At 37.5% G+C, this 26,808-nt stretch overlaps 1 protein-coding gene across 4 annotated transcripts in view; it reads right to left on the bottom strand.

Moving 5' to 3' along the window:
• Positions 1–26,808, bottom strand: part of TOGARAM1 (TOG array regulator of axonemal microtubules 1) — a 101,544-nt gene that overhangs the window by 71,525 nt on the left and 3,211 nt on the right. For all 4 annotated transcript variants that reach the window (XM_032244489.1, XM_032244491.1, XM_032244490.1 and 1 more), the window contains exons 2-3: positions 4,711–4,867; positions 1,245–1,379 (exon numbers count right to left, since the gene is read on the bottom strand). In XM_032244489.1, coding sequence (XP_032100380.1) covers positions 1,245–1,379; positions 4,711–4,867 — 292 coding nt within the window. The remainder of the gene's footprint in view (positions 1–1,244; positions 1,380–4,710; positions 4,868–26,808) is intronic.

Genomic DNA, 26,808 nt, shown 5'->3' with positions numbered 1-26,808 from the left:
CCATATGATCCAGCAATCCCACTCCTGGGCATCTATCTGAAAGAAGGAAATAGGTATATCAAAGAGGTATTTGCACTTGCTTGTTTATTGCAGCACTATTCACAATAGCCAAGATATGGAATCAACCTAAGTGTCCATCAGCAGAAGAAACAGATAAAGAAAATATGGTACATATACACAGTGGAATACTACTGAGCCATAGAAAGAATGAAATCCTGTCATTTGCAACAACCTAGATAAAAATGGAGGACATTATCTTAACTGAAATAAGTCAGGCACAGAAAGACAAATATTTCATGTTCTCACTCCTATGTGGGAGCTAAAAAACACACAAAAAAAATGGAGGTAGAGAGCAGAATGATGGTTTCTAGAGGCTGGCAAGGGCAGTGATAAGGGGGTAATAAAGAGAAGATGGTTAACGTGTACAAACATAAAATTAGACACTGGGGACAGTGTCTCATGTCTGTAATCCCAGTGTTTGGGGAGGCTGAGGCAGGTGGATGACCTGAGGTCAGGAGTTTGAGACCAGCCTGGTAAATATGGTGAAACCCGGTTTCTACCAGAAATACAAAAAGTAGCTAGGTGTAGTGGCGTGCACCTGTATTCCCAGCTACTCAGGAGGCTGAGACAGAAGAATTGCTTGAACCCGGGAGGTGGAAGTTGCAGTGAGCTGAGATCCCGCCACTGCACTCCAGCCTGGGCGACAGAGGAAGACTCTATCACAAAATAAATTAAAATAAATAAATAAATAGAATAAAATAAAATTAGAAGGAATAAGATCTAGTGCTCAGTATAGCATAATAGAGTTACTATAGTTAACAGTAATGTATTATATATTTAAAAATAACTAAAGGAGTAGATTTTTAATGTTCCCAACACAAAGAAATGACAAATGTTTCAGGTGATGCATTTCCCAAATACCCTGCTTTGATCATTACCTATTATATATCAAAATATCACATGTACCCTACAAATATGTACCACTATTATGTATATATAAAAGCAAATGCAATACTCATTTCCACCAAGAGTATCTAAACTTTAATTTTAATCAGTCATATTTATATGAAGATTAAGAAACATACTTTAGGGTAACAATTATAAAAAATCTTATTAAAAATATAACAAAATCCTTTTCTTTTTTGTGATGAGTATGATTACACAAAGTGTCACGTAAGTTAGTGTTGGAATCCCCAAATAATATTAATTAATCATTTGTTTTCAAGTAAACTTGAAACTTTTACCTTTATCTTGATGACTGCTAGTTGTCCCTAGGAATTGTAAGTCAGAATCCACACTGCCAGTTTTACCACACATTTGTGAAAACCCAAGTTGTGCACATTTCCCAGAAAGATTTGTTTGATGAGTCCCCGTAGTATCTTTTGAAACAAGGAGGGGAGAAAGCATCAAAGCAAAAGTTAAGTTTATTTCATGAACACATCTTATTTCATGAATGTTGGTGTAATTTGGGTGGAAATAGAAGTGTCTAAGTGCAATGAGCTAGGCAAGCAAGAAAGGGATAAAGGTTTTGACATTAGCAAATTGGATTAGTGGCAGCAGTTAAAGGACAGAAGACAGACTAGCAAAGGATAGAAGACAGACTAGCAAAGAACAGGAAAAAGAGAGTTGTGTTGAAGAATATCCGCAAAAGCAGTTTCTTCCTATACTCTCCTTTCTCTCACCATGGAATGTTTCTCCAGACCTGGGCTTTCCTTCTTTCCAGTATTTGCAGTACATGTACTACCCAAAAAGCCCTATCACCAAACTCTTTTCTCTTTTCTTTTACTTTTTTTGTGCAGTGGTGGGATCTCGTCTCACTGCAATCACTGCAACCTCTTTTATTTTCTTCCCTAAAATGCTATACAGTATTCACATAGATTTTAAGCTTATCCAGGCATGTTTCCTGTTTCCCCATCTGTGTCTGACTGAAGTTATTCCTGGGAAGGTGAATAAGTCTAAAGAAAAAAAGGTGATAATGACTCCTCTGGCATTTAGTTTAATCCTCTATTAAATTAGCCCATCCTTTGTAGTTCCGAAATTGTATAATTTAAAAAAACATTCTCTCCCTGTCATATCAAGCCTCTTTACCTTTCATGTCCTGGATGTCTTTTGTTTTCTTTTAAGACAGGGTCTCACTCTTGTCACCAAGGCTGGACCTTGTCACTGCAGCCTCGAACTCCCTGGGCTCAGGTGATCCTCCTGCCTCAGCTAACCAAGGCTGGTCTCAAACTCCTGATCTCAGATGATCTGCCTGCCTCGGCCCCACAAAGTGTTGGGATTACAGGCGTGAGCCACAGCACCCAGCCCCTCCCTTCTTTAAAGTCAAGCTCAACCTTTTACTGAAGTTTTCTGAAACTACTTCAATACTTATGTCTTCCTCTCTTGAATTCTTATAATATTTGTAATTCATATCGTCCCATCAAGCATTAGGTTATAAAGCATCTTATTCTCCAGGTGTTTAAAATCTGTACAACTAGGAAATGAGCTTCTCAATGGTACAGATAAATAAAAATCAAAATTAAAAATGCTGTAAACATACTGGATATATTCATGTATTTCTCCTTCTCTATTAAACAATAAAATAAACTATGCAGTCATTATAACATTTCATTTTTGTATGAAAATACTACAGAATTTCACTGCATAAAGGTCCATAAATTCTCCTAGAGAACAATGTTTACTGAATAATATATCTGAACTCATGGCCAACAAATTTTGAAAACTGTTATCATTTAGATGTTAAATAAATTTTTAAATCTATAACATAGTCAAATCTTTACCTTCTAAATCATTTTCCCTTCTAATGGGTATCACTTTGTCAGTACACTACAATTTTTCTAATTACGTGGCTCCTATATCTTGAAATCCTAAATGATTATTTAGAACTCAAATTCAACCTCTATTTATTATTTTTTTTGAGACAGAGTCTCGCTCTTGTAGCCCAGGCTGGAGTATAGTGGCTTGATCTCAGCTTACAACAACCTCTACTTCCCAGGTTCAAGCAATTCTCCTGCCTCAGCCCCTTGAGTAGCTGGGATTAGAGGTGTGCGCCACCATGCCTGGCTAATTTTTAAAAAAATTTTTAGTAGAGACAGGGTTTCACCATGTTGGTCAGGCTGGTCTCGAACTCCTGACCTCAGGTGATCCACCCACCTCAGCCTCCTAAAGTGCTAGGATTACAGGCATGAGCCACAGCACCCGGCCTCAACCTCTTTCTAAATGATCTGGTCATTTAGTATATTGAATATTCACAAAGGCAGTTTCTTCCTACACTCTCCTTTTTCTTCTAAAAGATACGGTCAATGACATTGACCATTTCCTCTGAAGTGCCAAAATATTTACTTTCTATAATACTTAGTCAATTAAACATGTTCTCAGTTGCTCTGGCCAAAAATCCTTACAGCATTTTTCACACTTCTTTCTCACTCTATACCCAATCTACCAGCAAATTATATCAACTTTACCTTTGACATATAAACAGAATCTAATAAATTCTTACCACATTCTTGCTATCCTGGTTAAAGCCTCCATCAACTCTAGCCATGATGACTACAACAGATTCATCAGTCTTCCTGTTTTGACCTTGCTAATTTGGCTCTGTGCCCCCACCTGAATCTCATGTTGAATTGGTAATCCCCAATGTTGGAGGTAGGTGGGGCCTGGTGGGAAGTGACTAGATCATGGGAGCAGATTTCCCCTTTTGGAGTTGTTCTCATGATAGAGTTCTCACAAGATCTGGTTGTTTAAAAGTGTGTAGCACCTCCCCCTTCACTCTCTTCCTCTTGCTCCCACCATGTAAGACATGTTTCTTTCCACTTCACCTTATTTCATGACTAAATTTCTTGAGGCTTCCCCAGAAGCAGAAGCCTGTACAGCCCATAGCACCATGAGCCAATTGAACCTCTTTTCTTTTTAAATTATCCAGTCTCAGGTATGTCTTTATAGCAGTGTGAGAACAGACTAATACACTCTCCTTTCATCTATTTTAATAATAAAATCCAAAATGAGCCTGGCAACAAGTGATGTCAATGCTTTCTTCAAAATGCTCCTCATTCAGAGTAAAAGGTGAAGTTCACTTATAAGTCCACTAGTCCTTAAATAAAGACCCCATTAGTCTTTAATTTTCTACTTATTTTCCCCTTTCTCAATTCATTCCAGACATACTAGTTTCTTTGATATTTCTCAAACATGTTCCACACACTTCTCTCTTACTCTGTGCTGTTTCCTCTTCCCGAAATTATTTATTCTTTACTCCTGATACATAGAGTGGTTTGCTTTAAATATTCTTTCCTGAATATGGCCTTCTTTCTGCTTTGTTTTCCTTCATAGCATTTATCATCAGCTAACTTACTATGTCTTGTATCTATGTAATGTCTGCTGTCATTCCCAAGCAGAATGCAAGCTCTATGAGGCAGACCCCCAGTACTTAGAAAAACACCTGACACATAGAAGATACTCAATAAATATGGATGATGTATTAAGCAAACATTGCCCTACATTAATACTTAAACAATTTCAATGAGAAACTCTCCAGGGTTTTATGAGATAATAATGTGTAAGTGTCCATTCTTATCAGATCTTCAATAAATAACTTATTGAATCTGAATTGCCTACTAGACTAAAATTTCTATGAGTCCTTGAATGCACTATGAAGTCGAGAGAAGTCTCTAACTTAGTTCAGCATGTCCATCATCAACAACTTGTACTTACCAGCAGCACAGACAGGAAGAGAATCTGGGTTAAAATCACGACTATTCTGAAATAAGTTTCTTGATACTCTTTTTCTGCTGAAACATAAATCATCATCGACTGGCATTCCTTGAGAGGGCTTTAATTTTGGAGATGGGATGAAATCGTATGTTGAGAACTATAAGAACAGAATCATAAATTAGCAAATTTGTGTTAACTCTACCTGGTAATAAATAAAATAACTAGATACAATTATGAAATTCAGATTAGAATAAATTTTACTTTATTAAATATAAAATTATACAGATAAACCATCCATATTTAGTATGGTACACCAACAGTACTTTTCATTCCAGAACAGAAATGCTAATTTTTTTTCTTACTACTTCAACCCAACCCTTTACTGTTCCTTACCATCCTACAGTATACATCTGGCAACAAGGAAGGAGAGAATACAAATGACAAATAGGATGAAATGACAACCAGAATGATCTGACTGAGCAGCATACCCCCTCAAACTATGCTATTTTTGTTTGAGTACTAGACAATAAGTGCTAATTGGAGGTCACTGAACAAGCAAGCATTCTACTATACTGTTCTTACTGAGTCAAACTCATTAGCCATATCTGTAGTCCAAATGTCAATGTAAATGACCTGGCAACCTATGTCAAGTTCCCTTAGGAGATTTTCTTACACTAGGTCTCTTAGTTAAAACCAGTAAATAATACTTTTTATATGTTGAGTACTTCATGGTTTCCAAGACCTTTCTCATAAACCCCATATGATCATTAAGGAACAAAGGTGCCAGAATACAATTTTAAAGTTACACACAATCAGTTAAAGAACTACATGACAGCATGATTCTTCTTCACCAATGATGACCTCAATTGTCCTGGATCACCTGACATTCAACATGGCTATAAAACATTTAAAAAACTGAATGCATTGACAGGACATTATACTTCCTATGTATTTATTTGGAGCTTATAGACAGACTCAAATCTACACGTGGTGAACTGTAAACCTTGTCAGTATATTTCTTTGTAAACTTTTCCAAGTATCGAATAGCATAATAAAATTAAAGATATGTCTATTATGCCTCAGGTACACGTTATTCATCATCAAATTTTGTGAAAAACCCATTACCTCCTTCAAAAATTAACCCAGAAATGATAAGTAACAAAATTAAGAATGCCCAGATGAGGACCTGTAATCTCGGCACTTTAGAAGATGGAGGCAGGTAGATCACTTGGGCCCAGGAATTCGAGATCAGCCTTGGCAACATAGCGAAATCCCGTCTCTACAAAAATTAGTCAGGCATGGTGGCATGTGCCTGTGGTTCCAACTAATCGACTAATCGGGAGGCTGAGAGGTAGGAGGATTACTTGAGCCTAGAAGGTAGAGACTGCAGTGAGCTGAGACTGTGCCACTGCACTCCAGTCTGAGTGACTCATTGAGACCCTGTCTCAAAAAAAGGAATGCCCTCAGCTGGGTGTGGTGACTCATGCCTATAATCCCAGCACTTTGAGAGGCCAAGGTGGGTGGAACACTTGAGGTCAAGGGTTCAAGACCAGCCTGGCTAACACAGTGAAAACCCGTCTCTAGTAAAAATACAAAAATCAGCCAAGCATGGTAGTGCACACCTGTAGTCCCAGCTACTCAGGAGGCTGAGGCAGGAGAATTGCTAGAATCCAGGAGACGGGGTTTGCAGTGAGCAAAGATCATGCCACTGCACTCCAAGCTGGGCAACACAGTGAGACTCTGTCTCAAAAAACAAGAAAAAAAGGAAGAAGAATTCCCAGATAAAAAATGATTGATTTTATTTTCTCAAAACCCAGTTAACTTCCATGATTGATTATACAGTAGTCAGTATTGAAAGGATATAATGGAATAAAAACGAAACCAATTATAGTCAAATTCTGATTAGATATATTAAAAAGACAACGTATTAACACAGCTAAAATAGTGAGTAATCCAGAAATAATTCTTCAGTAAGGGATACATTTTATGTTAGATTTACTTTGTGATTAATTTCTGTTTAGTAAACAGATATTGGTATATAGGCCAGATACATACAACAACTGGTGGGGGCGGTAATGTTGATGAGGGTGGTGATGTATTTGTATGCATGTGTATGTGAATGCGGCATTTTCAGAAATCTTGAGAAGTCAGGCAGAGATTAAGTTTTGCTATAGCAGATTGTGCATCTGAAGGCAGACTATAGGACATACCAATTTTATTAATGTGAAAGACCCGTTTAGGTCTCTCTTAAAAGCAAATGATTTTCATTAGGGTAAGTTTTGATGGGGCAAAACAACGAATGCATAAAAAGTTTTCAGAGTAAAAGAAAACAGAATTCATAAATCTTGAAAGAGTTGTGAGTTAATGTTACAAAATGTGAAGTAGTCTATTTAAAGCACCTGATGACTCTCAGGAACACGGAACTGAATTTTCAGTCTATGCAGTTAACACCCAAACATTTATTTAATTCCTTAGAGTTACAGTAAATGAAAAAAATATAAAAAAGCAAGTTTCACACTTAATATTAATAATGGTTTGAAATTTTTATAGTGTTGTTTACTGTTTCAATCTTTTGTTGTTGTTGTTGTTCTGTTTTATTTTTTAAAATAGGGTCTCACTCTGTCACTCAGGCTGGAATGCAGTAGCATGATCACAGCTCACTGCAGCTCCAATCTTCCCCAGCTCAGGTGATTTTCCCACCTCAGCCTCCCAAGTAGCTAGGACTACAGGCACATGCCACCATGCTCAGCTAATATTTTGCATTTTTTGTAGAGACTGGTTTTTGCCATGTTGCCCAGGCTGATATCAAACTGTTGGGCTCAAGTGATCTGCCCATCTTGGCCTCCCAAAGTGCTGAGATTACAGGTGTGAGCCATTACATACAGCCTACTACCTCTTAACCTTTGCATTTGAATCCCTGCATATTTTTCATAAAAAGACTACAAAAATTTACTCTTGTTGTTTAATCCTTTGACCTAATGTATCTTATTTTAGCTTTTGGCAGGGAATATTAAAGCATCTCAAAAATAGTTTTAATTCTATTTTGGTAGCAAATTACCAGAACACCTTTTAATATCTCATTCTCTCAGAAATCACCTATACTCCTGGCTTTACTGAACCTGTACTAAACTTTATCTTGACCTCCAATTTTTGCACTGTTCACCTTTTACCAGTTCTTTCTGGCATTAAACAAGTTTATTCCCATTAACCACAGTCACCTTCTGTAAAGATCATTGTATTTATCTTTCAAATTATTTTCCTATGTACACTTTAGAAAAAATAGTCATGCCTGTAATCCCAGCACTTTGGGAGGCCGAGGCAGGCAGATCATAAGGTCAGGAGATTGAGACCATCCTGACCAATATGGTGAAATCCCGTCTCGACTATAATACAAAAAATTAGCCGGGCATGGTGGCGTGTGCCTGTAGCTCCAGCTACTCTAGAGGCTGAGACAGGGGAATTGCTTGAATCCAGGAGGTGGAGGTTGCAGTGAGTTGAGATCGTGCCACTGTACTCTAGCCTGGTTAGAGAGCAAGATTCAGAAAAAAAAAAAAAAAAAGTGCCAGGCGCGGTGGCTCAGGCCTGTAATCCCAGCACTTTGGGAGGCCAAGGTGGGCTGATCATGAGGTCAAAAGATCGAGACCATCCTGGCCAACACAGCGAAACCCTATCTCTACTAAAATGCAAAAATTATCTGGGCCTGGTGGCACGTGCCTGTAGTCCCAGCTACTTGGGAGGCTAAGGCAGGAGAATTGCTTGAACCTGGGAGGCGGAGGTTGCAGTGAGCCAAGATCGCCACTGCGCCTAGTGACAGAGCAACACTCTGTCTCAAAAAAAAAAAAAAAGAAATACTATATGTAAACTTTATATCCGGCTTTTTGCACTTCACATTATAATAAAAGTACTTCCCATGCTGCTAAAACCCCTTATAAGTGCTATACAATTATTATTATTATTATTATTATTTTTAAGATACAAGGTCTAACTATGTTGCTTAGGCTGGCCTACAACTCATGGGCTCAAGTGCTTCACCTACATCAGCTTCCAAAGTATTTGGGACTATAGGATCACACCACCATGCCTAGCTATAAACTTTAGTTACAAAAATAATTGCTTATTGTAAAAAATACAAAAAATACCAAAGTTATCCAAAAAAATTAAATTTAAAAAATACAAACTTAGAAATAAGATACAAACTTATTCTTTGGGACCCCTTTCACTGAAATCCTATTGATAAATCCTGTTAACAGCTCTTTTTCTATATATAACCATTCTTCAATAAGCTATTTTTAAAAAACAAAAATAGATCACATGATAGTCTGGCACACAGTAAATATGGAGACATTTTTCCATGTAAGACCTATACATCTTCTTATTTTAGACTCATAGTTCCTTACTGATGGACATTTTCTCTGCCACAACTTTTCACTATTACAAACAACATTGCAGTGAACATTGTTACACACATATCTTTGTGTATTATATTCCTATAGTATAAAAGTCCTAAAAATGGAACTGTTGAGTCCAAAGACATCAAATTATTTCTAATGTCTGCATAATATTCCATTGACTAGATGTGCCATTCTCCTTGGATGGAACATTCAGATTGCTCCCCAGTTTTTTTTCATATTAAAAAGGAAAAATTCCATTGAGGGAAATGCTGTATACATGATTTAAGGTAGCAGTGCTGACAGATGAGACTGGTAGACTTTAGAAAGATTGTCACATATGCTACATAGCTAAAATTAAACAAAAACAAAAACAAAAACTAAAGCTGAGTACAATGGCTCATTCTTTTAATTTTTAGTACTTTGAGAGGCTGAGGTGGGAGGACTGCTTGAGCTCAGGAGTTTTGAGACCAGCCTGGGCAACACGGCAAGACCCCATCTCTACAAAAAACAAAAAATTAACCAGGCCTAGTGTTGTATTCCTGTAGTCCCAGCACCTTACGAGGCTGAGGCGGGAGGATCGCTTGAGCCTAGGAGGTCGAGGCTGTAGTGAGCCATTAACTGTGCCACTGCATTCCAACTTGGAAGACAGAGGGAGACTCTGTCTCAAAAAAAAAAAAAAAAAAAAGTCTCAGCTGGGTGTGGTGGCTTACACCTGTAATCCCAGCACTTTGGGAGGCAGAGGTGGAAGGGTCACTTGAACCTGAGTTCAAGATCAGCCTGGGCAACATAGCAAGGCCCCATCTCAAAAAGGAAAGAAAAAAAAAAAAGCCTAAAGTATCTTTTTAAAATATCCGTACACTGCCTACACAAGGGTAGAATACCCACACTGAATTCTCCGTAGCTGTCAGCTAACCAGTTTACCCATAAAATGTGCAAACAAAATATATACTACTTATTTTGTGTGCAGTTTGTTTTCATACATGCTAAAAAGTAAGGTAATCAGCTGAATCAAGGAAGAACCAGGAATGATCAAAGAGAGGAAAAAGTATTGCAAACTGCATGTAAAATAACTAGTGTTTGAAATAACCAGCTAAATGTCTCTGATTCCTTTTTGACATTTATTTCTGTAGGTTTCACTAATAGTTGTTCCTCTGAGTCCAAACAGGAGAGTTAAACATGTGGCCTGAAAGTGCATTCTTTCTGAGACCTAGAGTCTTGAGTTCTCAGTTAAACTTTCCTCATGTAAGTGACTGAGCAATGTGGCTCATATGCCACAATACTATACACAAAGATATGTGTACAACTGTATTCTTGGCAAAGCCTGATTCTGCTGCTGATTCTGACTGAGCACAGGGACAACTGTGTTCACACAGATGGCAGCAGTGGGTAAAACTGGTTTTGATTTTGTGGTCTATTTAGTGATTTTTGCTAGATGATAGTATTCTTAGTCACATGGCACCTGGCAGGGAATCTGGAATCTGGTTTCCCTATTGGTCTTTTGGTGTATGTTTACAATATGGTTAGACTTTGTGTCCCCACTCAAATCTCATCTTGAATTGTAATCCTCATCATCCCCACATGTCAAGGGAGAGACCTGGTAGGAGGTGACTGGATCATGGGGACCATGTCCCCCATGCTGTTCTCATGATAGTGAATTCAAATAAGATCTGATGGTCTTGTAAGTATCTGACAGTTCTTCCTTCACAGACTCACTCTCTTTCACCTACTGCCATGTAAGATGTGCTTTTTCCTCTTCCACCATGATTGTAAGTTTCCTGAGGTCTCCCCAGCCATGCACAACTATGAGTCAATGAAACCTCTTTTCTTTATAAATTATCCAGTCTTGGGCAGTTCTTTATAGCAGTGTAAGAACAGACTATCATAGTTTATTGGTACTGAGGTAGTGGGGTACTGCTATAAAGACACTTGGAAATGTGGAAATGACTTTGAAACTGGACAATAGGCAGATGCTAGAACAGTTTGGAGGGTCCAGAAGAAAACAGAAAGATGTAGAAAAGCTTGGAACTTCCTAGAGACTTGTTGACCAATGATTTTGACCAAAGTGCTGATTCTTTATAACAATGTGAGAACAGACTAATACAGTTTATTTTTTCCAATGTACTGATACAGGCTGCTCCTTTACTCTTCTTTTTCATTCAAAACTCAAGGCTTTTTTATGTTTGCTTATTATAGACCTAATACCTGTCACTATCTACAAAAATGGAATTCAATACCACAGAAGAAAAGAAACAAAATTTATAACCTTCTATGATCAGTTTTCTTTGATTTCTACAAATAATTGAATAAGTACAAATTAACATTACTTCAGAACTATAAAGCTAAAGAAAGGATGGTGAAAACATTTATTTAATTATGAATTTGATGAAGTGAGTCAGAAAAATGTTTTCCAAAAGCCAAATAAAATGGTATTTAATAGTTTTCCAAATCTTAGACAAGTTTACCATTTTAAAAACAAAGAAAATTCAATGTCATTGTATAGGATATCGACATTGAAAAAAAAGTGTCTTTTCTGAGAATTACAATTCTCATTACATACTGTTGTTTAATGTGATCCCAAAACAATAGATTAAAACAATAAACACTTGTTATCTCTTTTTCAGTAGAATAGGAATTTGGAAGTAGCTTAGCTGGATGATTCTGGCTAAGTGGCTTAGTTGGATGGTTCAGGTTACTCTAAGGCAGCAGTCAAAATGTTAGCTAGGCTGTTGTCAACTGAAGGCTTGACTGATACTTGAGAATCACTAAAGTTTACTCACATGGCTACTGTCAGGAGGCCTCTTTTCCACCATTTGGGCCTCCCAAGGGGCTTCTCAAGACATGGCAACTGGCTTCCTTCAGAGCAAGTCAAGTGAGAGAGAGCAACCGACATGGAAGCTGCGGGTTCCTTTTTATGACCTTGTTTCTGAAACCACATACTATTACTTCTAATTTTATTTGTTAGAAATGAACTATTAAATCCAAACACACTCAGAGGGGAATTAGACTCCAACTCTTCAAAGGAAGACTCTCAAAGAATTTGTGAAAATATATTTGCAACTATCACTCAACAATATTTCTGCTGCAAGGAATATATGTTTTTGTTTCTGTAGCTGATCAACATTATTAATAGTTTGGTACCTGCTTCCATCTTAAATTCTGCTGCTTAATCAAAATTAGATTATCTATATTATAGAAAAGGAAAAAATGTGTCATTTCATGGGTATATTTTTGAGCACACAAATTGATATATGCTGTCTACCCTATGGGCGGTATTAATAAATCAGGATAAAATCAGCTGGAACAAGCTCCTGTTTCAACTGGCTCATAAACATCATATTAATATTTTAGGTGCTTGTATCATATTGGACTAAATAAAACTCAAAAGTTTTTAACGTTTTTTGTTTTTATGTATTTAAATGTATTATCTCTTTAAGAAAAAAATATTGTTGCCAAAGTGTAAACTGAGGTGAAAATACAGGTTAGTTGTGAGTTTAATTACCTTTGTCACTTGGTTAAAGCAGCAAAAAAAAAAATTCTTAACAAACTTGAAAGGTTTAGTATCTGTAGTATTCGATATATAATTGTTTAGAAAAAGTTGGGCCAGAAATGGTGGCTCATGCCTATAATCCCAGTACTTTGGAAGGCCAAGGCAGAAGGATCACTTGAGGCCAGTAGTCCATCACCAGCCTAGGTAACATGCAACAGAGCAAGATTCTGTCTCTACGAAAAAATTAAAAATTAGCTGGGTTTGGTGGCCCCAGCCTTTAGTCCTAGCTACCCAAGGGGCTGAGGCAGGAGGATCACTTTAACCCAGGAGTTTGAGGTTGTAGTGAGCTATGATTATGCCACTACACTCCAGGCTGGGCAACAGAGCAAGGCTGTGTCTCTAACAACAACAAAAAAGATCACATAATAAATCTAATTAAGTTAGCTATTTGGACAAACTAGCCTTGTTTAAAAACAGCTATTTATCTGGATTTTACCACCATGTAAGAATAACATCAGTATCATATAGTTCTGCAAACTATCATATATATTAGTATGATATAGTTGTGCAAAACCTATCATAGGTTTTTCCTGAAAAACCTAATTAACTTAAATTTCTCAAATTTCCTCTAATGGTTTCACAGGCTGTATACACTAACATCACTACTTTCAAAATATAAAATTGTAAAATCATGTGTTCAACTAAGTTTTTAAGACAATACCTTTATAAAAAGAGGTCAATTCTTATAATGTCATAAATCTTATAATGCTAAATATATCAGCTTCTATTGTAATTTTTAGACCCTAGCTAACTTTAAGATTTTAGACTAAAATTGAATTAATGAAAACTCTTTAGATTCTGAACAATTTCTAAGTAAGATAAAAACACAAATCACTGATCATCAAACTTTTTTTATAATTTACACTTGTGTCTTACATTTCTATGTTATAGAATAACCAATGAATAGGTTAAAGCAGGGGTCCCCAACCCCAGGTTCATGGACTGGTACAGGTCCTGGCCTGTTAGGAACCGGGCCACAGCAGGAAGTGAGCAGCAGGCAAGGGAGCAAAGCTTCAAATGTATTTACAGCAGCTCCCCATCACTGGGATTGCTGCCTGAGCTCTGTCTCCTGTCAGATCAGCGGTGGTATTAGATTCTCATAGGAGCACAAATCTATTGTGAACTGCACATGCAAGGAATCTAGGTTGCACACTCCTTCTAAGAATCTAATGCCTGATGATTTGAGGTGGAGCAGGTTCATCCTGAAACCATCCCCAGTCTCCTAGTCTATGGAAAAATTGTCTTCCACGAAACTGGTCCCTGGTCCCAAAAGGATTGGGGACTGCTGCTTTAAAGTATATATCTATATATACACACACACATGCTTTTGGATGATGTTAACATACATGCTTATTTTTGCCAGTTAAAAAGGATCTGAATGTATATTGATAGATAAAAAGATAGTTTTGGGTTACATGACTTTTTGTCTGTGTCTGAGAGGAAACAAAAGTTGGTTTCTTTGGGTAAGGCTGTATTTAATATATACAGCTGACAATATTCTAGGTACAAAACTTACAGGGAAAGAGAAATATGTATACAAGATAATTGATATGCTTTGTTCATTATTAAGGGAACTGATATAGCTTTGTTTTCATTTATTATTATTATTATTATATATCTTTAGAGATGACATCTTACTTTGTCACCCAGGCTGGAGTGCAGTGGCACAATGATAGCTCACTGCATACCTTAACTTCTGGGCTCAATCGATCCTTCTACCTCAGCCTCCCAAGTAGCAGGGACTACAGATACCACCATGCCCAGCTAATTTCTTTGTATTTTTTTTTTTTAGAGACAGGGTCTTGTATATTGCCCAGGCCTCAAGTGATCCTCCAGCCTCAGCCTTACAAATCGCTGAGGTTCCAGGCACAAGCCATTGCATCCAGCTGTTATAGCTTTTTAAAGATGATAAAAATAAATATAACATATACATTGTCTTATTTAATACATTTTTAAGGTTATGTTTAAATTTATTTAAAATTTTTGAAATTTTAAATGGTAGCATTTAATTCCATGTTTGTGTGTGTCTAAAGATATATTAACATCACAGAAATGATAAAAGATTTCCCAAAAATGGATATATTTTTAATATTATACACTATTAAAATATTTTCCCTGTTTTTAGCCTGTTTTAAATCATTTTTAACCAGTTTATTTCTTCTAAAAGATATAGATATTCTCACTTTCTTACTTGGCTTTAAATATTGTTACTCTTAGTAAACATTGTAACATTTATCTGTAGACGCATATCTCGTAATCACATGCTAAGGTAATAAGAAGTTTTCTCATAAACTTTTTAAAATTCAATTTTCACATGAAAAATAAAATAGAAATTAATATTCTTAGTGCTCGCCAAATTTTAATTAGTTTACCCACTATTACCCACTATTGTTTTAGGTGCCTAAAACAAATGCCTCAAAAGACTTACATACCAGCAGCAGCTTCGAAATTTTCTGCTGTAAAATATTGTTACCACTAGTTAATTCTACATAGCTCTGACATAAGCAACATCGATACTAAGAGTAGACATGCTTCAGTGTTGTTTGTAATTATTACAAGCATAATTTTTTTTAAAAATTCTTCAGGCATCACAACAAAATTTTAAAAAGAAAATTAAACCTTATCAAAAACAATCCGGCATCCGAGGAAAATCTCAAGTTTTAGGATTAATCCATTCCAAACACATTAGTACAATTTAATAATTTTATTTTTCTACTTTCTTATCCAATTCATTATATTAACTATTCTAAATCCCACATTCTTAAAATCCCTAATCCCTATTTTTCATTCTTACTTGCCTCTTAACAGAATCTGGAAGGCTTGTTCTCACAATATGGTTCACAGACCACCAGCATCAGCAACACCTAAGACCTTATTCAACATTCGGGCTTAGGCCCCAGTTTAGACAAACTGAATCAGAATCTGTATTTTAACAAGATCCTAAGGCAATTCATATGCACATTAAAATTGGATAAACACTGGACTAGAACACATATCTTCCTTTCTTTTAACTTAAAACACACACTGTTTCCTGGTACTTGAAAAATTTTTAATATTTTATGTCATCTTCTCTTTGTTTTCCCTTTAGTTTCAAAGAAAAAGATTTCTTCCTCTGTCCCAAAGCTAACCTCTCTCTATATTTGTGTTCTTGACCCATTCAATCTTTACTTAGGAACATACCTCCTTTCCTTTCCCTCTCCAATATGACTGCAGGGAATGAATCTTCTGCATTTTGTATGTGTAACATCTACCATAATAAAGACACAGTGTAGGTATATTTAATTCACGGATGGCTCCTTTCTGACTCTTCCAAATCAGGTGTTCCCTACTTAAAAATAAAACACAGTAATAACTTATCCTGCCATACCCTTGTGCTATTATATTGCTTGGTCTTTTCTTTCACTGTTGAACCCTTAGAGGTTTTCTCATTTAACAGATATTTGTTGACACTTGTGTGAAGAGCACTATAGTTAGTGTTGCTACAAAAACAAAAACTAATTAAACAAAAAATAAAAGTCCCTGCCATCATACTGCTTACCCTCATTAAGGAGAAGGAATAAATGACTCACATGCACTAAATACTAAAAGAGACAAAAATCCAAGGCAGTGCTTCAAAGAGTAGTTTAAAAACTCCCACTCAGTTCTGCACAGATTAGATGATTAAAAGGACAGATGCTGAATAACTGCTTACTGCTGTTTCCTCATCAATCCACCTCATAAACTTTTAAATTTGGACCCCGCCTATAACATTTTAGTAAAACTGCCCTTTAGTAAAACATTCCAGTGACATAGAATAATCAATTCCTTTACCTTGAACAAACTACAGACCTAGTACCCATATACACATGAAGTAAATATACTCCTTTTTAGTCTAGATTACTGACAACTATGATTCCCACCACATTGTAGCGAAATCTGTTAGGAAAAATAAAGCTAAATGGTAGCCAGCTAGTGATATCTGATTACTTGACTCCATTAACCCATAAAATACTCCTAATAGAAAGGGATACAAACTTGGAATATCACAGTTATCTGGTTATCTATCTGTAATACGTCAGAGCACAAAAAAATCCACTGAATAGTAGAAACAAAAACAGAATTAAAAATCTAAATATTCCAAAGTAAGAGATCAGTTAAACATACCACAATATTACATGATATAATATTGAGTAGCTATCAAAGATCCCACTACAGATTATTTGATGTTAAAAGAAAAAAATGTTCAGGCTAGGTGCAGTGGCTCATGCCTATAATCCCGGGAGCACTCCGGGAGCCCGAGGCAGGAGGATCACACTGAGGCCAGGAGTTCAAGACCAACCTGGCCAACACGGTGAAACCCCATCTCTACTGAAAATACAAAAATTAGCCACGCGTGGTGGTGCACGGCTGCAATCCCAGCTATTAGGAAGGCTGAGGCAGGAGAATGACGTGAACCCAAGAGGTGGAGTTTGCAGTGGGCTGACGTGGTGCCACTGAGTTCCAGCCTGGGTGACAGAGGGAGACTCCATCTCAAAAAAAAAAAAAAAAAAAAGTTAAGTCAAAAAGGGGAAACTTTCACTGATGGAAAAAAAAAATCTATACCTATATACATAAATTGAAATGATAATAAAAGTATAGGCAACAATTAGCACCAAGGATCAATTTTTTAAAAAAATAAAAAATAGGCAGGACACGGCGGCTCACACCTGTAATCCAAGCACTTTGGAGGCCAAGGTGGGCGGATCACCTGAGGTTGGGAGTTCAAGACCAGCCTGACCAACATGGTGAAACCCTGTCTTAAATAAATAAATAAATAACCAAAAAAAAAAAAAAAGAAAGCATAGGCAACAGAATATTAATTGTAGACCTCTAGGAGTAAGATAAACTTTTTGAAATACAAAAAAGCTAAAAATTATCTTTTGTGCTTTTTCATATTTTTCAAATATTCTATCAGGAGCATGTATAATCTTTATACAATCAGAAAACTTAAGAGGACATTATTTAAGATACAATTAAGAGAAAAGTACCTTCAAAAATCATTTTACAAGTAGTAGGCTGTGATATATAAGAACAAATGGTGCTTTGCAATTTTCATTCTCCCCAAGCTCTGTGCTGCATTTAACACTACTGATGATTCCTTAAAATTCCCTCACCACTTTGATTCTAAAACCTAGTTTTTTCTTGGCTCTCTTCCAACTTGTAGGCATACTTCCCTTTGCTTTATTTGGTTATATCTCCTGCTCCTATTCCCTAAATGGGATTGTATAACAAGATTTGCTCCTACCCTTTCTCTTGCTCTGTATTTCATTCACTAGAGAGGCCATCCATTCTCAGCAATTACTTCAGCACATGACTTCCAGTATCTACATCTCCAGTTATATTCGTGTCTTTTAAATAACACTCTTCTAATTCAAGTAGAACATTCTATCTTCCTTTACCAAAAATTCTTACTTCCCAACAAATTAACTTCCTCCTTCTAGGCTTTCTTATGTCTTTTCACAGATCTATGATGCATTTAGTTACATTGTTCAAATTTTAGAGTTTTTCTTCTTTCTCTCCCTCTCCTCTAACACTTAGTCACTAAATCCTTTGAAATAGCTCTTGCATCCATCCCTTTTTTGCCTAATGCTGATACCCTGCTAATTCTCAGAAAGCTGAACAACTCGCATCTAAATCAGTCCAATAAGTATCTAATTGGTTTACCAGTCTCCAATCTCTAGCTTTTCTAAAAACAAACAAACAAACAAAAAAAATCCCCTCTCCCAAAAGAGAAACAAATAAAAATCCTCCAGCAATCTCAAATGACCATCAAAATAACGGGTTAAATTTCTTAGCATGGTATTCAAGAGTCTCCAGTCTAGCCCCTATCTCTCTCTTATAATCTTATTCCCACCACTATTACTTTTTTTGGGGGGGGGGATGAAGACAGAGTCTTGCTCTGTTGCCAAGGCTGGAGTGTACTGGTGCCATCTCACTGTAACCTCTACCTCCTGGGATCAATCGAATCTCCTGCTTCAGCCTCCTAGGTAGCTGGGATTACAGGTGCATGCTACCACGCCCAGCTAATTTTTGCATTTTTACTAGAGATGGGCTTTCACCATGTTGGCCAGGCTGGTCTCGAACTCCTGACCTCAAGTGATCCACTCCCCACCGACCTATCAAAGTGTGAGCCACTCCTCTACAAGTGTGAGCCACAGCGTCCCACCTACCACTACATTTTAAAAAATCATTCTTCTAAAAACAAACTGGTCTATTTATCTCTGAAATGAGCTACAGGAGTATGTAGTTGAAATATTCATGATTTTTTTTCTGGAAATTTCATATTTAATGTCACTAACCAATCCTACATGTAGATAAGATAGAAATAACAGACAAACAGTGGACTGCAAATGTTAAGTAGAGAGCCTGGCCAAGAGCCAGCACAAATCAGACCAGAAGCCAGCCCTGTAACTGGGGGTGGAGGACACCTGAATATGTGACATACAAAAAAGGAAGTACTGAGACCACTGTGCTATGTGGTCTTAAGACTACAGAGGAAGCCAGCTTCAGCTACTAAATAAGGTTATCCATAGTCTAAATTTGTTTTTTTTTTCAATATTATAGCACTAACATATTTTGCTCTGAGGCTCAGTGGTTCATTAGGAGCTCAAAGGTAACACATATTAAGCACATTCTTGTATCATGCCTTATGCCACCTCTTGTTCACGCCATCTCCCTTGCCAGGAATGCATTTTACCTTCCTGACCATTTAAAGCCTTAGCTTCTGTTAAGGAACAGGTCAAATTCACCTTTTTCAGGAACTCTCTGCTAGTTTCCCAAGGTGCTAAAATGAAAAAATCTGTACAGAGAAAAGAGGTCAGTTACAGATCATTTGACAGTGAAATGGTTAAGACACCAACTCTGGAGTCATTTTGCCTAGATTCAAATCAGCTCTGCCAAGCTAGCTAAGAGACCTTAAGAAAGTTATTTAATCTTTGTGTCTAGAATAATGTCTGGCATAGAGTAAGCACTATTAAAGAGTTAGCTGCTGCCACAGTCTGAATAAGTGTCCCCTTAAAAATCATTTTGAAATCTAATCCCCAATGTGACGGTATTAAGAGGTAGGACCTTTGGGAGGTGATTAGGTCATGAGGACTCCACCCTCAAGTATGGGATTAGTGCCCTCATAAAATAGGGCACTTAGGGAGCTTGTTTGTCCCTTCTACCTCATGAGGACACAGCAAGAAGGTGCCGTCTATGAAACAGAGAGCCCTTACCAGACACTAAATTTGCCAGTGTTTTGATCTTCGATTTCCCAGTCGCCAGAACTAGGGACCAATAAATTTCTATTGTTTATAAATTACCCAGTCAAAGACATTTTGCAGCAGGAATTAAGAATTAGCTGCCTTTAAAAATATTAATATTATTATTAATGGTGATTTCTGATAAGCAAATTAGGGATACAAAGTTTATGTCACGTCCACAATCACAAAGCTAAACTGGTATTATAAACCAGTATTTTCACTCCTAACTGTTATATCAAAATTCATCTTACTTTCTCCTCTAATCTTTTTTTAAAAAAAGAAAAAAGGAGAGAGAGAGACAGGATCTTGCTATGTTGACTAGTCTGGCATTGAACTCCTAGGCTCAAATGATTCTCCTGCCTCATCCTCCTGAGTAGTTGAGACTACAGACCTACAGGTGTATGCTACCATGCCTGGCTGATTTTTTCTTTTTTTTTTTTTTTTAATTTTTGAGACAGGGTCTTACTTTGTCCTCCAGGCTGCTGTGTAGTGACCCTATAATGTCAGCTCACTGCAGCCTCAACCTCCCAGGCTCAAGTGATCCTCCACCTGAGCCTCCCAAGTAGCTGGGACTATAGGCATGTGCCACCACGCCTGGCTAATTTTTGTATTTTTTTAGAGACAGGGTCTTACTATATTGTCCAGGCTGGTCTCAAACTCCTGGGCTCAAGCAATCCTCCTGCCTTGGCCTCCCAAAGTGCTGGGATTATAGGCACGAACCACAGCTCCGGGCTTTGATATTCTTTTCGTAACTACTGCTTCTATCAATAATTTGATGTTTAACTCTCCAATCTGCTATATTATCTTTTAATCTTCACATTTTTGTCTCCCAAAGTAAACTAGAAACATTTAGGCACAAAAATATGTTTTTTTTTTTTTTTTTTTTTTTTTTTTTTGAGATGGAGTTTTGCTCTTAAGGCCCCGGCTAGAGTGCAATGGCACGATCTCAGCTCACTACAACCTCCGCCTCCCAGATTCAAGTGATTCTCCTGCCTCAGCCTCCTGAGTAGCTGGGATTACAGGCACCCACCACCAGGCCTGACTAATTTTGTACGTTTAGTACAGACAGGGTTTCTCCATGTTGGTAGGGCTGGTCTCAAACTCCCAACCTTAGGTGATCCGCCCACGTTGGCCTCCCAAGGTGCTGGGATTACAGGCGTGAGCTACTGTGCCCAGCCTAAAATCTCATTTTTATGTGAGACTTGTATGGTTAGTATTCACTGAGGAAGGCTAAATGATCATATCAGCTAAACATTTTTTTGTCTGAACAGCCAACTTTCCTTTGTAATCTGCTCCCCCTTTTTTGCAGGTATAACAGAATTTGAGTGAAGGGGAGAAAACTAACTTTACCTCACATTTTGCTCCAACAGAATCTTCAAGATTCTCAATTTACTTTTATCAGTGCCCTCTTTTCCAGAAAGTACATGCTCATACACACATCTTTAAAAACTTGTAATGATTTTGTGAATGTTGCATTTACAGTTTTAAAACATATAAATATCCTCAAATTTTTGTGTTAGTAATTATAAAAATGGAAACCATTTATATTTCTCTTAAATCAGCTCATGTGGTGCTGCCCAGTTCTTTTCAAAAAGAAGGTTAGGCCAGGCATGCTGACTCACTCCTGTAATCCCAGAATGTTCAGAGGCAGTGGCAGGCGGACTACTTGAGCTCAGGAGTTCCAGATCAGCCTGGCCAACATGGTGAAACCCCATCTCTACCAAAAACTACAAAAAAAATTAGCCGGGCATGGTGGCACATGCCTGTAGTCTCAGCTACTTGGGAGGCTGAAGCAGGAAAATTGCTTGAGCCAGGGAGGTGGAGGTTGCAGTGAGCTGAGATTGTGCCACTGCACTCCAGCCTGGGTGACAGGGTGAGACCTTGTTTCAAAAAAAGAAGGCTAAAACATGTTATATATTTAACACCTTTAAGAAGACCAACATATTTAAAATTTCTCTGTGTGGGGTCTTTTAGGAAGAACTATGAAAAAAAATTGTTCAAAGTCACTTCATTAACTATAAATTTTTCTATTTAAAAAGTCAGTCTAATTTTCTTCAATTTACCCTAAGGCTTCAGAAGCCCCAAATTATTATTTTATTTCTAATCAATCAATCACATATAAAAAGCAGAATATGAAGACTTAGATGCATTTGATGGCTACATTGATTGATTAGACTTTACTTTGTCTTAGAAAAATATGTTTAGAAATGAAGTCACCAATTTCACTCAACTATTAGAAATAAAACAATTTAGACCCCATCGACTCAGCACAAAATCTCCTAGAACTGATAAGCACCTTCAGCAAAGTCTCAGGATATAAAATTGGTATGCAAAAATCACAAGCATTCCTATACACCAATAACAGAATTAAAGAGAGCCAAATCAAGAATGAACTGCCATTCACAATTACTACAAAGAGAATAAAATACCTAGGAATACAACCAACAAGGAACGTAAAGGACCTCTTCAAGGAGAACTACAAACCACTGCTCAATGAAATAAGAGAGGACACAAACAGATGGAGAAACATTCCACATTCATGGTTACGAAGAATCAATATCGTGAAAATGGCCATATTGCCCAAAGTAATTTATAGATTCAATGCTATCCCCATCAATTACCAATGACCTTCTTCACAGAACTGGAAAAAAAACCCTTAAACTTCATATGGAACCAAAAGAGAGCCCACATAGCCAAGTCAATTCTAAGCAAAAAAAACAAAGCAGCCGGGTGCGGTGGCTCACGCCTGTAATCCCAGCACTTTGGGAGGCCGAGGCGGGTGGATCACGAGGTCAAGAGATGGAGACCATCCTGGTCAACATGGTGAAACCCCGTCTCTACTAAAACTACAAAAAATTAGCTGGGCATGGTGGCGCGTGCCTGTAATCCCAGCTACTCAGGAGGCTGAGGCAGGAGAATTGCCTGAACCCAGGAGGCGGAGGTTGCGGTGAGCCGAGATCGCGCCATTGCACTCCAGCCTGGGTAACAAGAGCGAAACTCCATCTCAAAAAAAAAACAAAAACAAAACAAAACAAAAAACAAAAAAAACAAAGCAGGAGGCATCACACTACCTGACTTCAAACTATACTACAAGGCTACAGTAATCAAAACAGCATGGCACTGGTACCAAAACGGAGATAACCAAAACGGAGATATAGACCAATGGACCAGAACAGAGGCCTAGGAGGCAATGCCACACATCTATAACCATCTGGTCTTTGACAAACCTAACAAAAACGAGCAATGGGGAAAGAAGTCCCTGTTTAATAAATTGTGTTGGAAAAACTGGCTAGCCATGGGCAGAAAGCAGAAATTGGACCCCTTCCTGAGACCTTACACTAAAATTAACTCCAGATGGATTAAAGACTTAAACATACGACCTAACACCATAAAAACCATAGAAATAAAATCTAGGCAAAACCATTCACGACATAGGCGTAGGCAAGGACTTCATGACTAAAACACCAAAAGCATTGACAACAAAAGCCAAAATAGACAAATAGGACCTAATCAAACTCCACAGCTTCTGAACGGCAAAAGAAACAGTCATTAGAGTGAATCGGCAACCAACAGAATGGGAAAAAATTTTTGCAGTCTACCCATCTGACAAAGGACTGATATCCAGAATCTACAAACAACTAAAACAGATTTACAAGAAAAAAACAAACAAGCCCATTCAAAAGTGGGTGAAGGATATGAACAGACACTTTACAAAAGAAGAATACATGAGGCCAACAAACATATGAAAAAATGCTCATCATCACTGGTCATTAGAGAAATGCAAATAAAAATCACATTGAGATACTAACTCACGCCAGTTAGAATGTATATCATTAAAAAATCTGGAGACAACAGATGCTGGAGAGGATGTAGAGAAATAGGAACACTTTTACACTGTTGGTGGGAGTGTAAATTAGTTCCACCATTGTGGAAGACAGTGTGGCTATTTCTCAAGGACCTAGGAATAGAAATTCAATTTGACCCAGCAATCCCATTACTGGGTATATATCCAAAGGATTATAAATCGTTCTACTACAAGGACACATGCACACGAATGTTCACTGCAGCACTGTTTACAATAGCAAAGACCTGGAACCACCCCAAATGCCCATTGACGATAGACTGGACAGGGAAAATGTGGCACATATAAACCATGGAATATTATGCAGCCATCAAAAACGATGAGCTTGTGTCCTTTGTAGGGACATGGATGAACCTGGAAACCATCATTCTCAGCAAACTGACACAAGAACAGAAAATCAAATACTGCATGTTCTCTCTCAAGGTGGGTGTCAAACAATGAAAACACATGGACACAGGGAGGGGAGCATCACACACTGGGGTCTGTTGATGGGGGATAGGGGAGGGAGAGCGAGGGTGGGGTGGGGAGGTTTGGGAGAAATAACATGGGGAGAAATGCTGGATATAGGTGATGTGGGGATGGAGGCAGCAAACCACCTTGTCATGTAAATACCTATGCAACAATCCTGCATGATCTGCACAAGTACGCCAGAACCTAAAGTACAATAAAACAAACAAAAAAATGAGCTATGCAGTCATGAAAAGATATAAAGCAAACTTAAATGCATATTATTAAGTGAAAGAAACTAATGTGAAAATGCAAGATAATGTATAATTGCAACTATGTGACACTCTGGAAATGACAAAACTACAGAGACAGAAAAAAAGATCATTCATTGCTAAGGGATGGGAATGGGGTCAGGGAGGGAAGAATGAACATACAGAGAATAGAAAATTTTTAGGGCAGTGAAACTATTGTTATGATATTATAATGTTGGATACAAGACATGGATACATTTGACAAAACCCCATCGAATGTACTAAACACAAGATATGGATACATTCGCCAAAATCCCATAGAATGTACACACAAGAGTAAACCTTAATGTAAACTATGGGCTTTGGGTAATATATGCTAATGTGGGTTCACTGATTATAACAAATGTACCCTAAAGTGCAGAATGCAGTGGATTAGGTTGTTCTTGTGTGAACAGGGGTATATGGGAACTATATGTATTTTCTGTTCAAATTTGCTGAGAACCAAAACTGCTTTAAAAAATAAAGTCCAAGGCTGGCCATGATGGCTCACACCTGTAATCCCAGCACTTTGGGAGCCTGAGGCAGGCAGATCACAAAGTCAGGATATCGATACCATCATGGCCAACATGGTGAAACCCCTTCTCTACTAAAATACAAAAAGTTAACCGGGCATGGTGGCCCACGCCTGTAATCTCTGCTACTTGGGAAGCTGAGGCAGGGAAACCGCTTGAACCCAGGAGGCGGAGTTTGCAGTGAGCTGAGATCTCACCACTGCACTCCAGCCTGGTGACAGAGCAAGACTCTGTCGCAAAAAAATAAAAATAAATAAAGTCCAATAGTTTAAAATATATGTATATATACTTTTTTAAAAACCCTTACACATCAAACTGTTTGGATATTTATTTCCTGTCCTCTATTAAGATAGTTCCTCTAAGACCTTTTTTGAACAAGTAATTATAGCTTGATTTCTGGGTTAAGTTTTAATTTCACCACAGTATCTTTCAAAAGCAAAATATGTCTATGCTGGCATTTCAGAAATACACTTATCTTCAGATTCTTTTTGCTTTGGCCAGCACCAGGATCTTTTTAATAACACATACACTGACGTGTTAGGCTTGACACATGACAAGCAATCTTAAAATTAATGCTTTGAAAAAAATCATCACTGCCAGATAATGCTTATAATACATGGAAATAACCGTATAACCAGATTATATAAATCTGAAAATTATTTCCACAAAATCTATAAATTTTGGAATTGGAAGGAACCATAGAGAAGATTCAGTTCACCTACTCCCATTTGAGGTCTACTGCAGAAGATCCAAAATCATTATTTGCAAGATATTATCTCCATACTTTACCCCATCTACATCTCCAGTATCATCTGCTACTTTCCCCTCCACTAGACCCCTTGTGTCTGCTGTGCAAAAACTCCCCATTCTCTTATTAATTTGCTAAGTTCTTTCATATAATCAGTGTCTCTAAACATGCTGTTTCTTTAGTCTGAAATTCACTGGGACCTAGCCACACTTAGCAAACTCCGATTCATCTTTCACCACTGTTTAAATAATAATTAGGTAGATGAAAGACTTAATATAAGAAAAGCTTGACCATAAAATTCTGACTGTGGAATAGTTTTAAATACAAAAAGAACTGTAATGAAATCTTGAACTTTATTTAGTAGGTAGTTGGTTGCTGTTACTGGTCTAGCAATTTTTTGGGAGAGGGGGTTATTGTAGTATAAAGCATATGAATAAATATGACTGATGCTGGGAAGCAGGAGTTTTATTGTGAGTGAAGGGAGATTCAAACACGGAATAAGGAAAGATGAGGAAGAACCCTGCAGTACTAGTTTGAATTGCAGTACTAGTATAAATTCACTAAAAAAACAAACAAAAACCAGGTACTCCTTGTACTTGTTCTGTCCACTGAAGGGGTCAAACCACAATGGCAAGAAACAGCAATGAGCAAATCTCTACTCAGACTTTTGTTTTCAAATACCACTGTCCACTAAATAGGCAGTACTAGGACTTCTGAAAAAATGGCTGATTCCAGGTCAGGAGCAAAAGAAAACCAAAGTAAGGCTAGGCATCATGTTACTCTTGTTTCATTTTGTTTTTGAATCTGGGTCTCCCTCTGTTAAGCAGGCTGGAGTGCCATGGCACAATGATGGCTCACTTCTGCAGCCCGGAACTCCTTGGCTCAAGCAATCCTCCCACTTCAGCCTCCAAAATAGCCTGGACTACAGGCATGCACCACCATACCTGGGTAAGTTTTTTTTTATTTTTGTAGAGATGGGGATCTCACTATGTTACCCAGGCTGGTCTGGAACTCCTGG

Source organism: Sapajus apella, unplaced genomic scaffold, assembly GCF_009761245.1.
Source record: "Sapajus apella isolate SASKATOON/1434 unplaced genomic scaffold, GSC_monkey_1.0 scaffold55, whole genome shotgun sequence".
NCBI lineage: Eukaryota > Metazoa > Chordata > Mammalia > Primates > Cebidae > Sapajus > Sapajus apella.
Note: the sequence above shows the minus strand (reverse complement) of the source record. Positions and strands in the feature narration are given on the sequence as shown.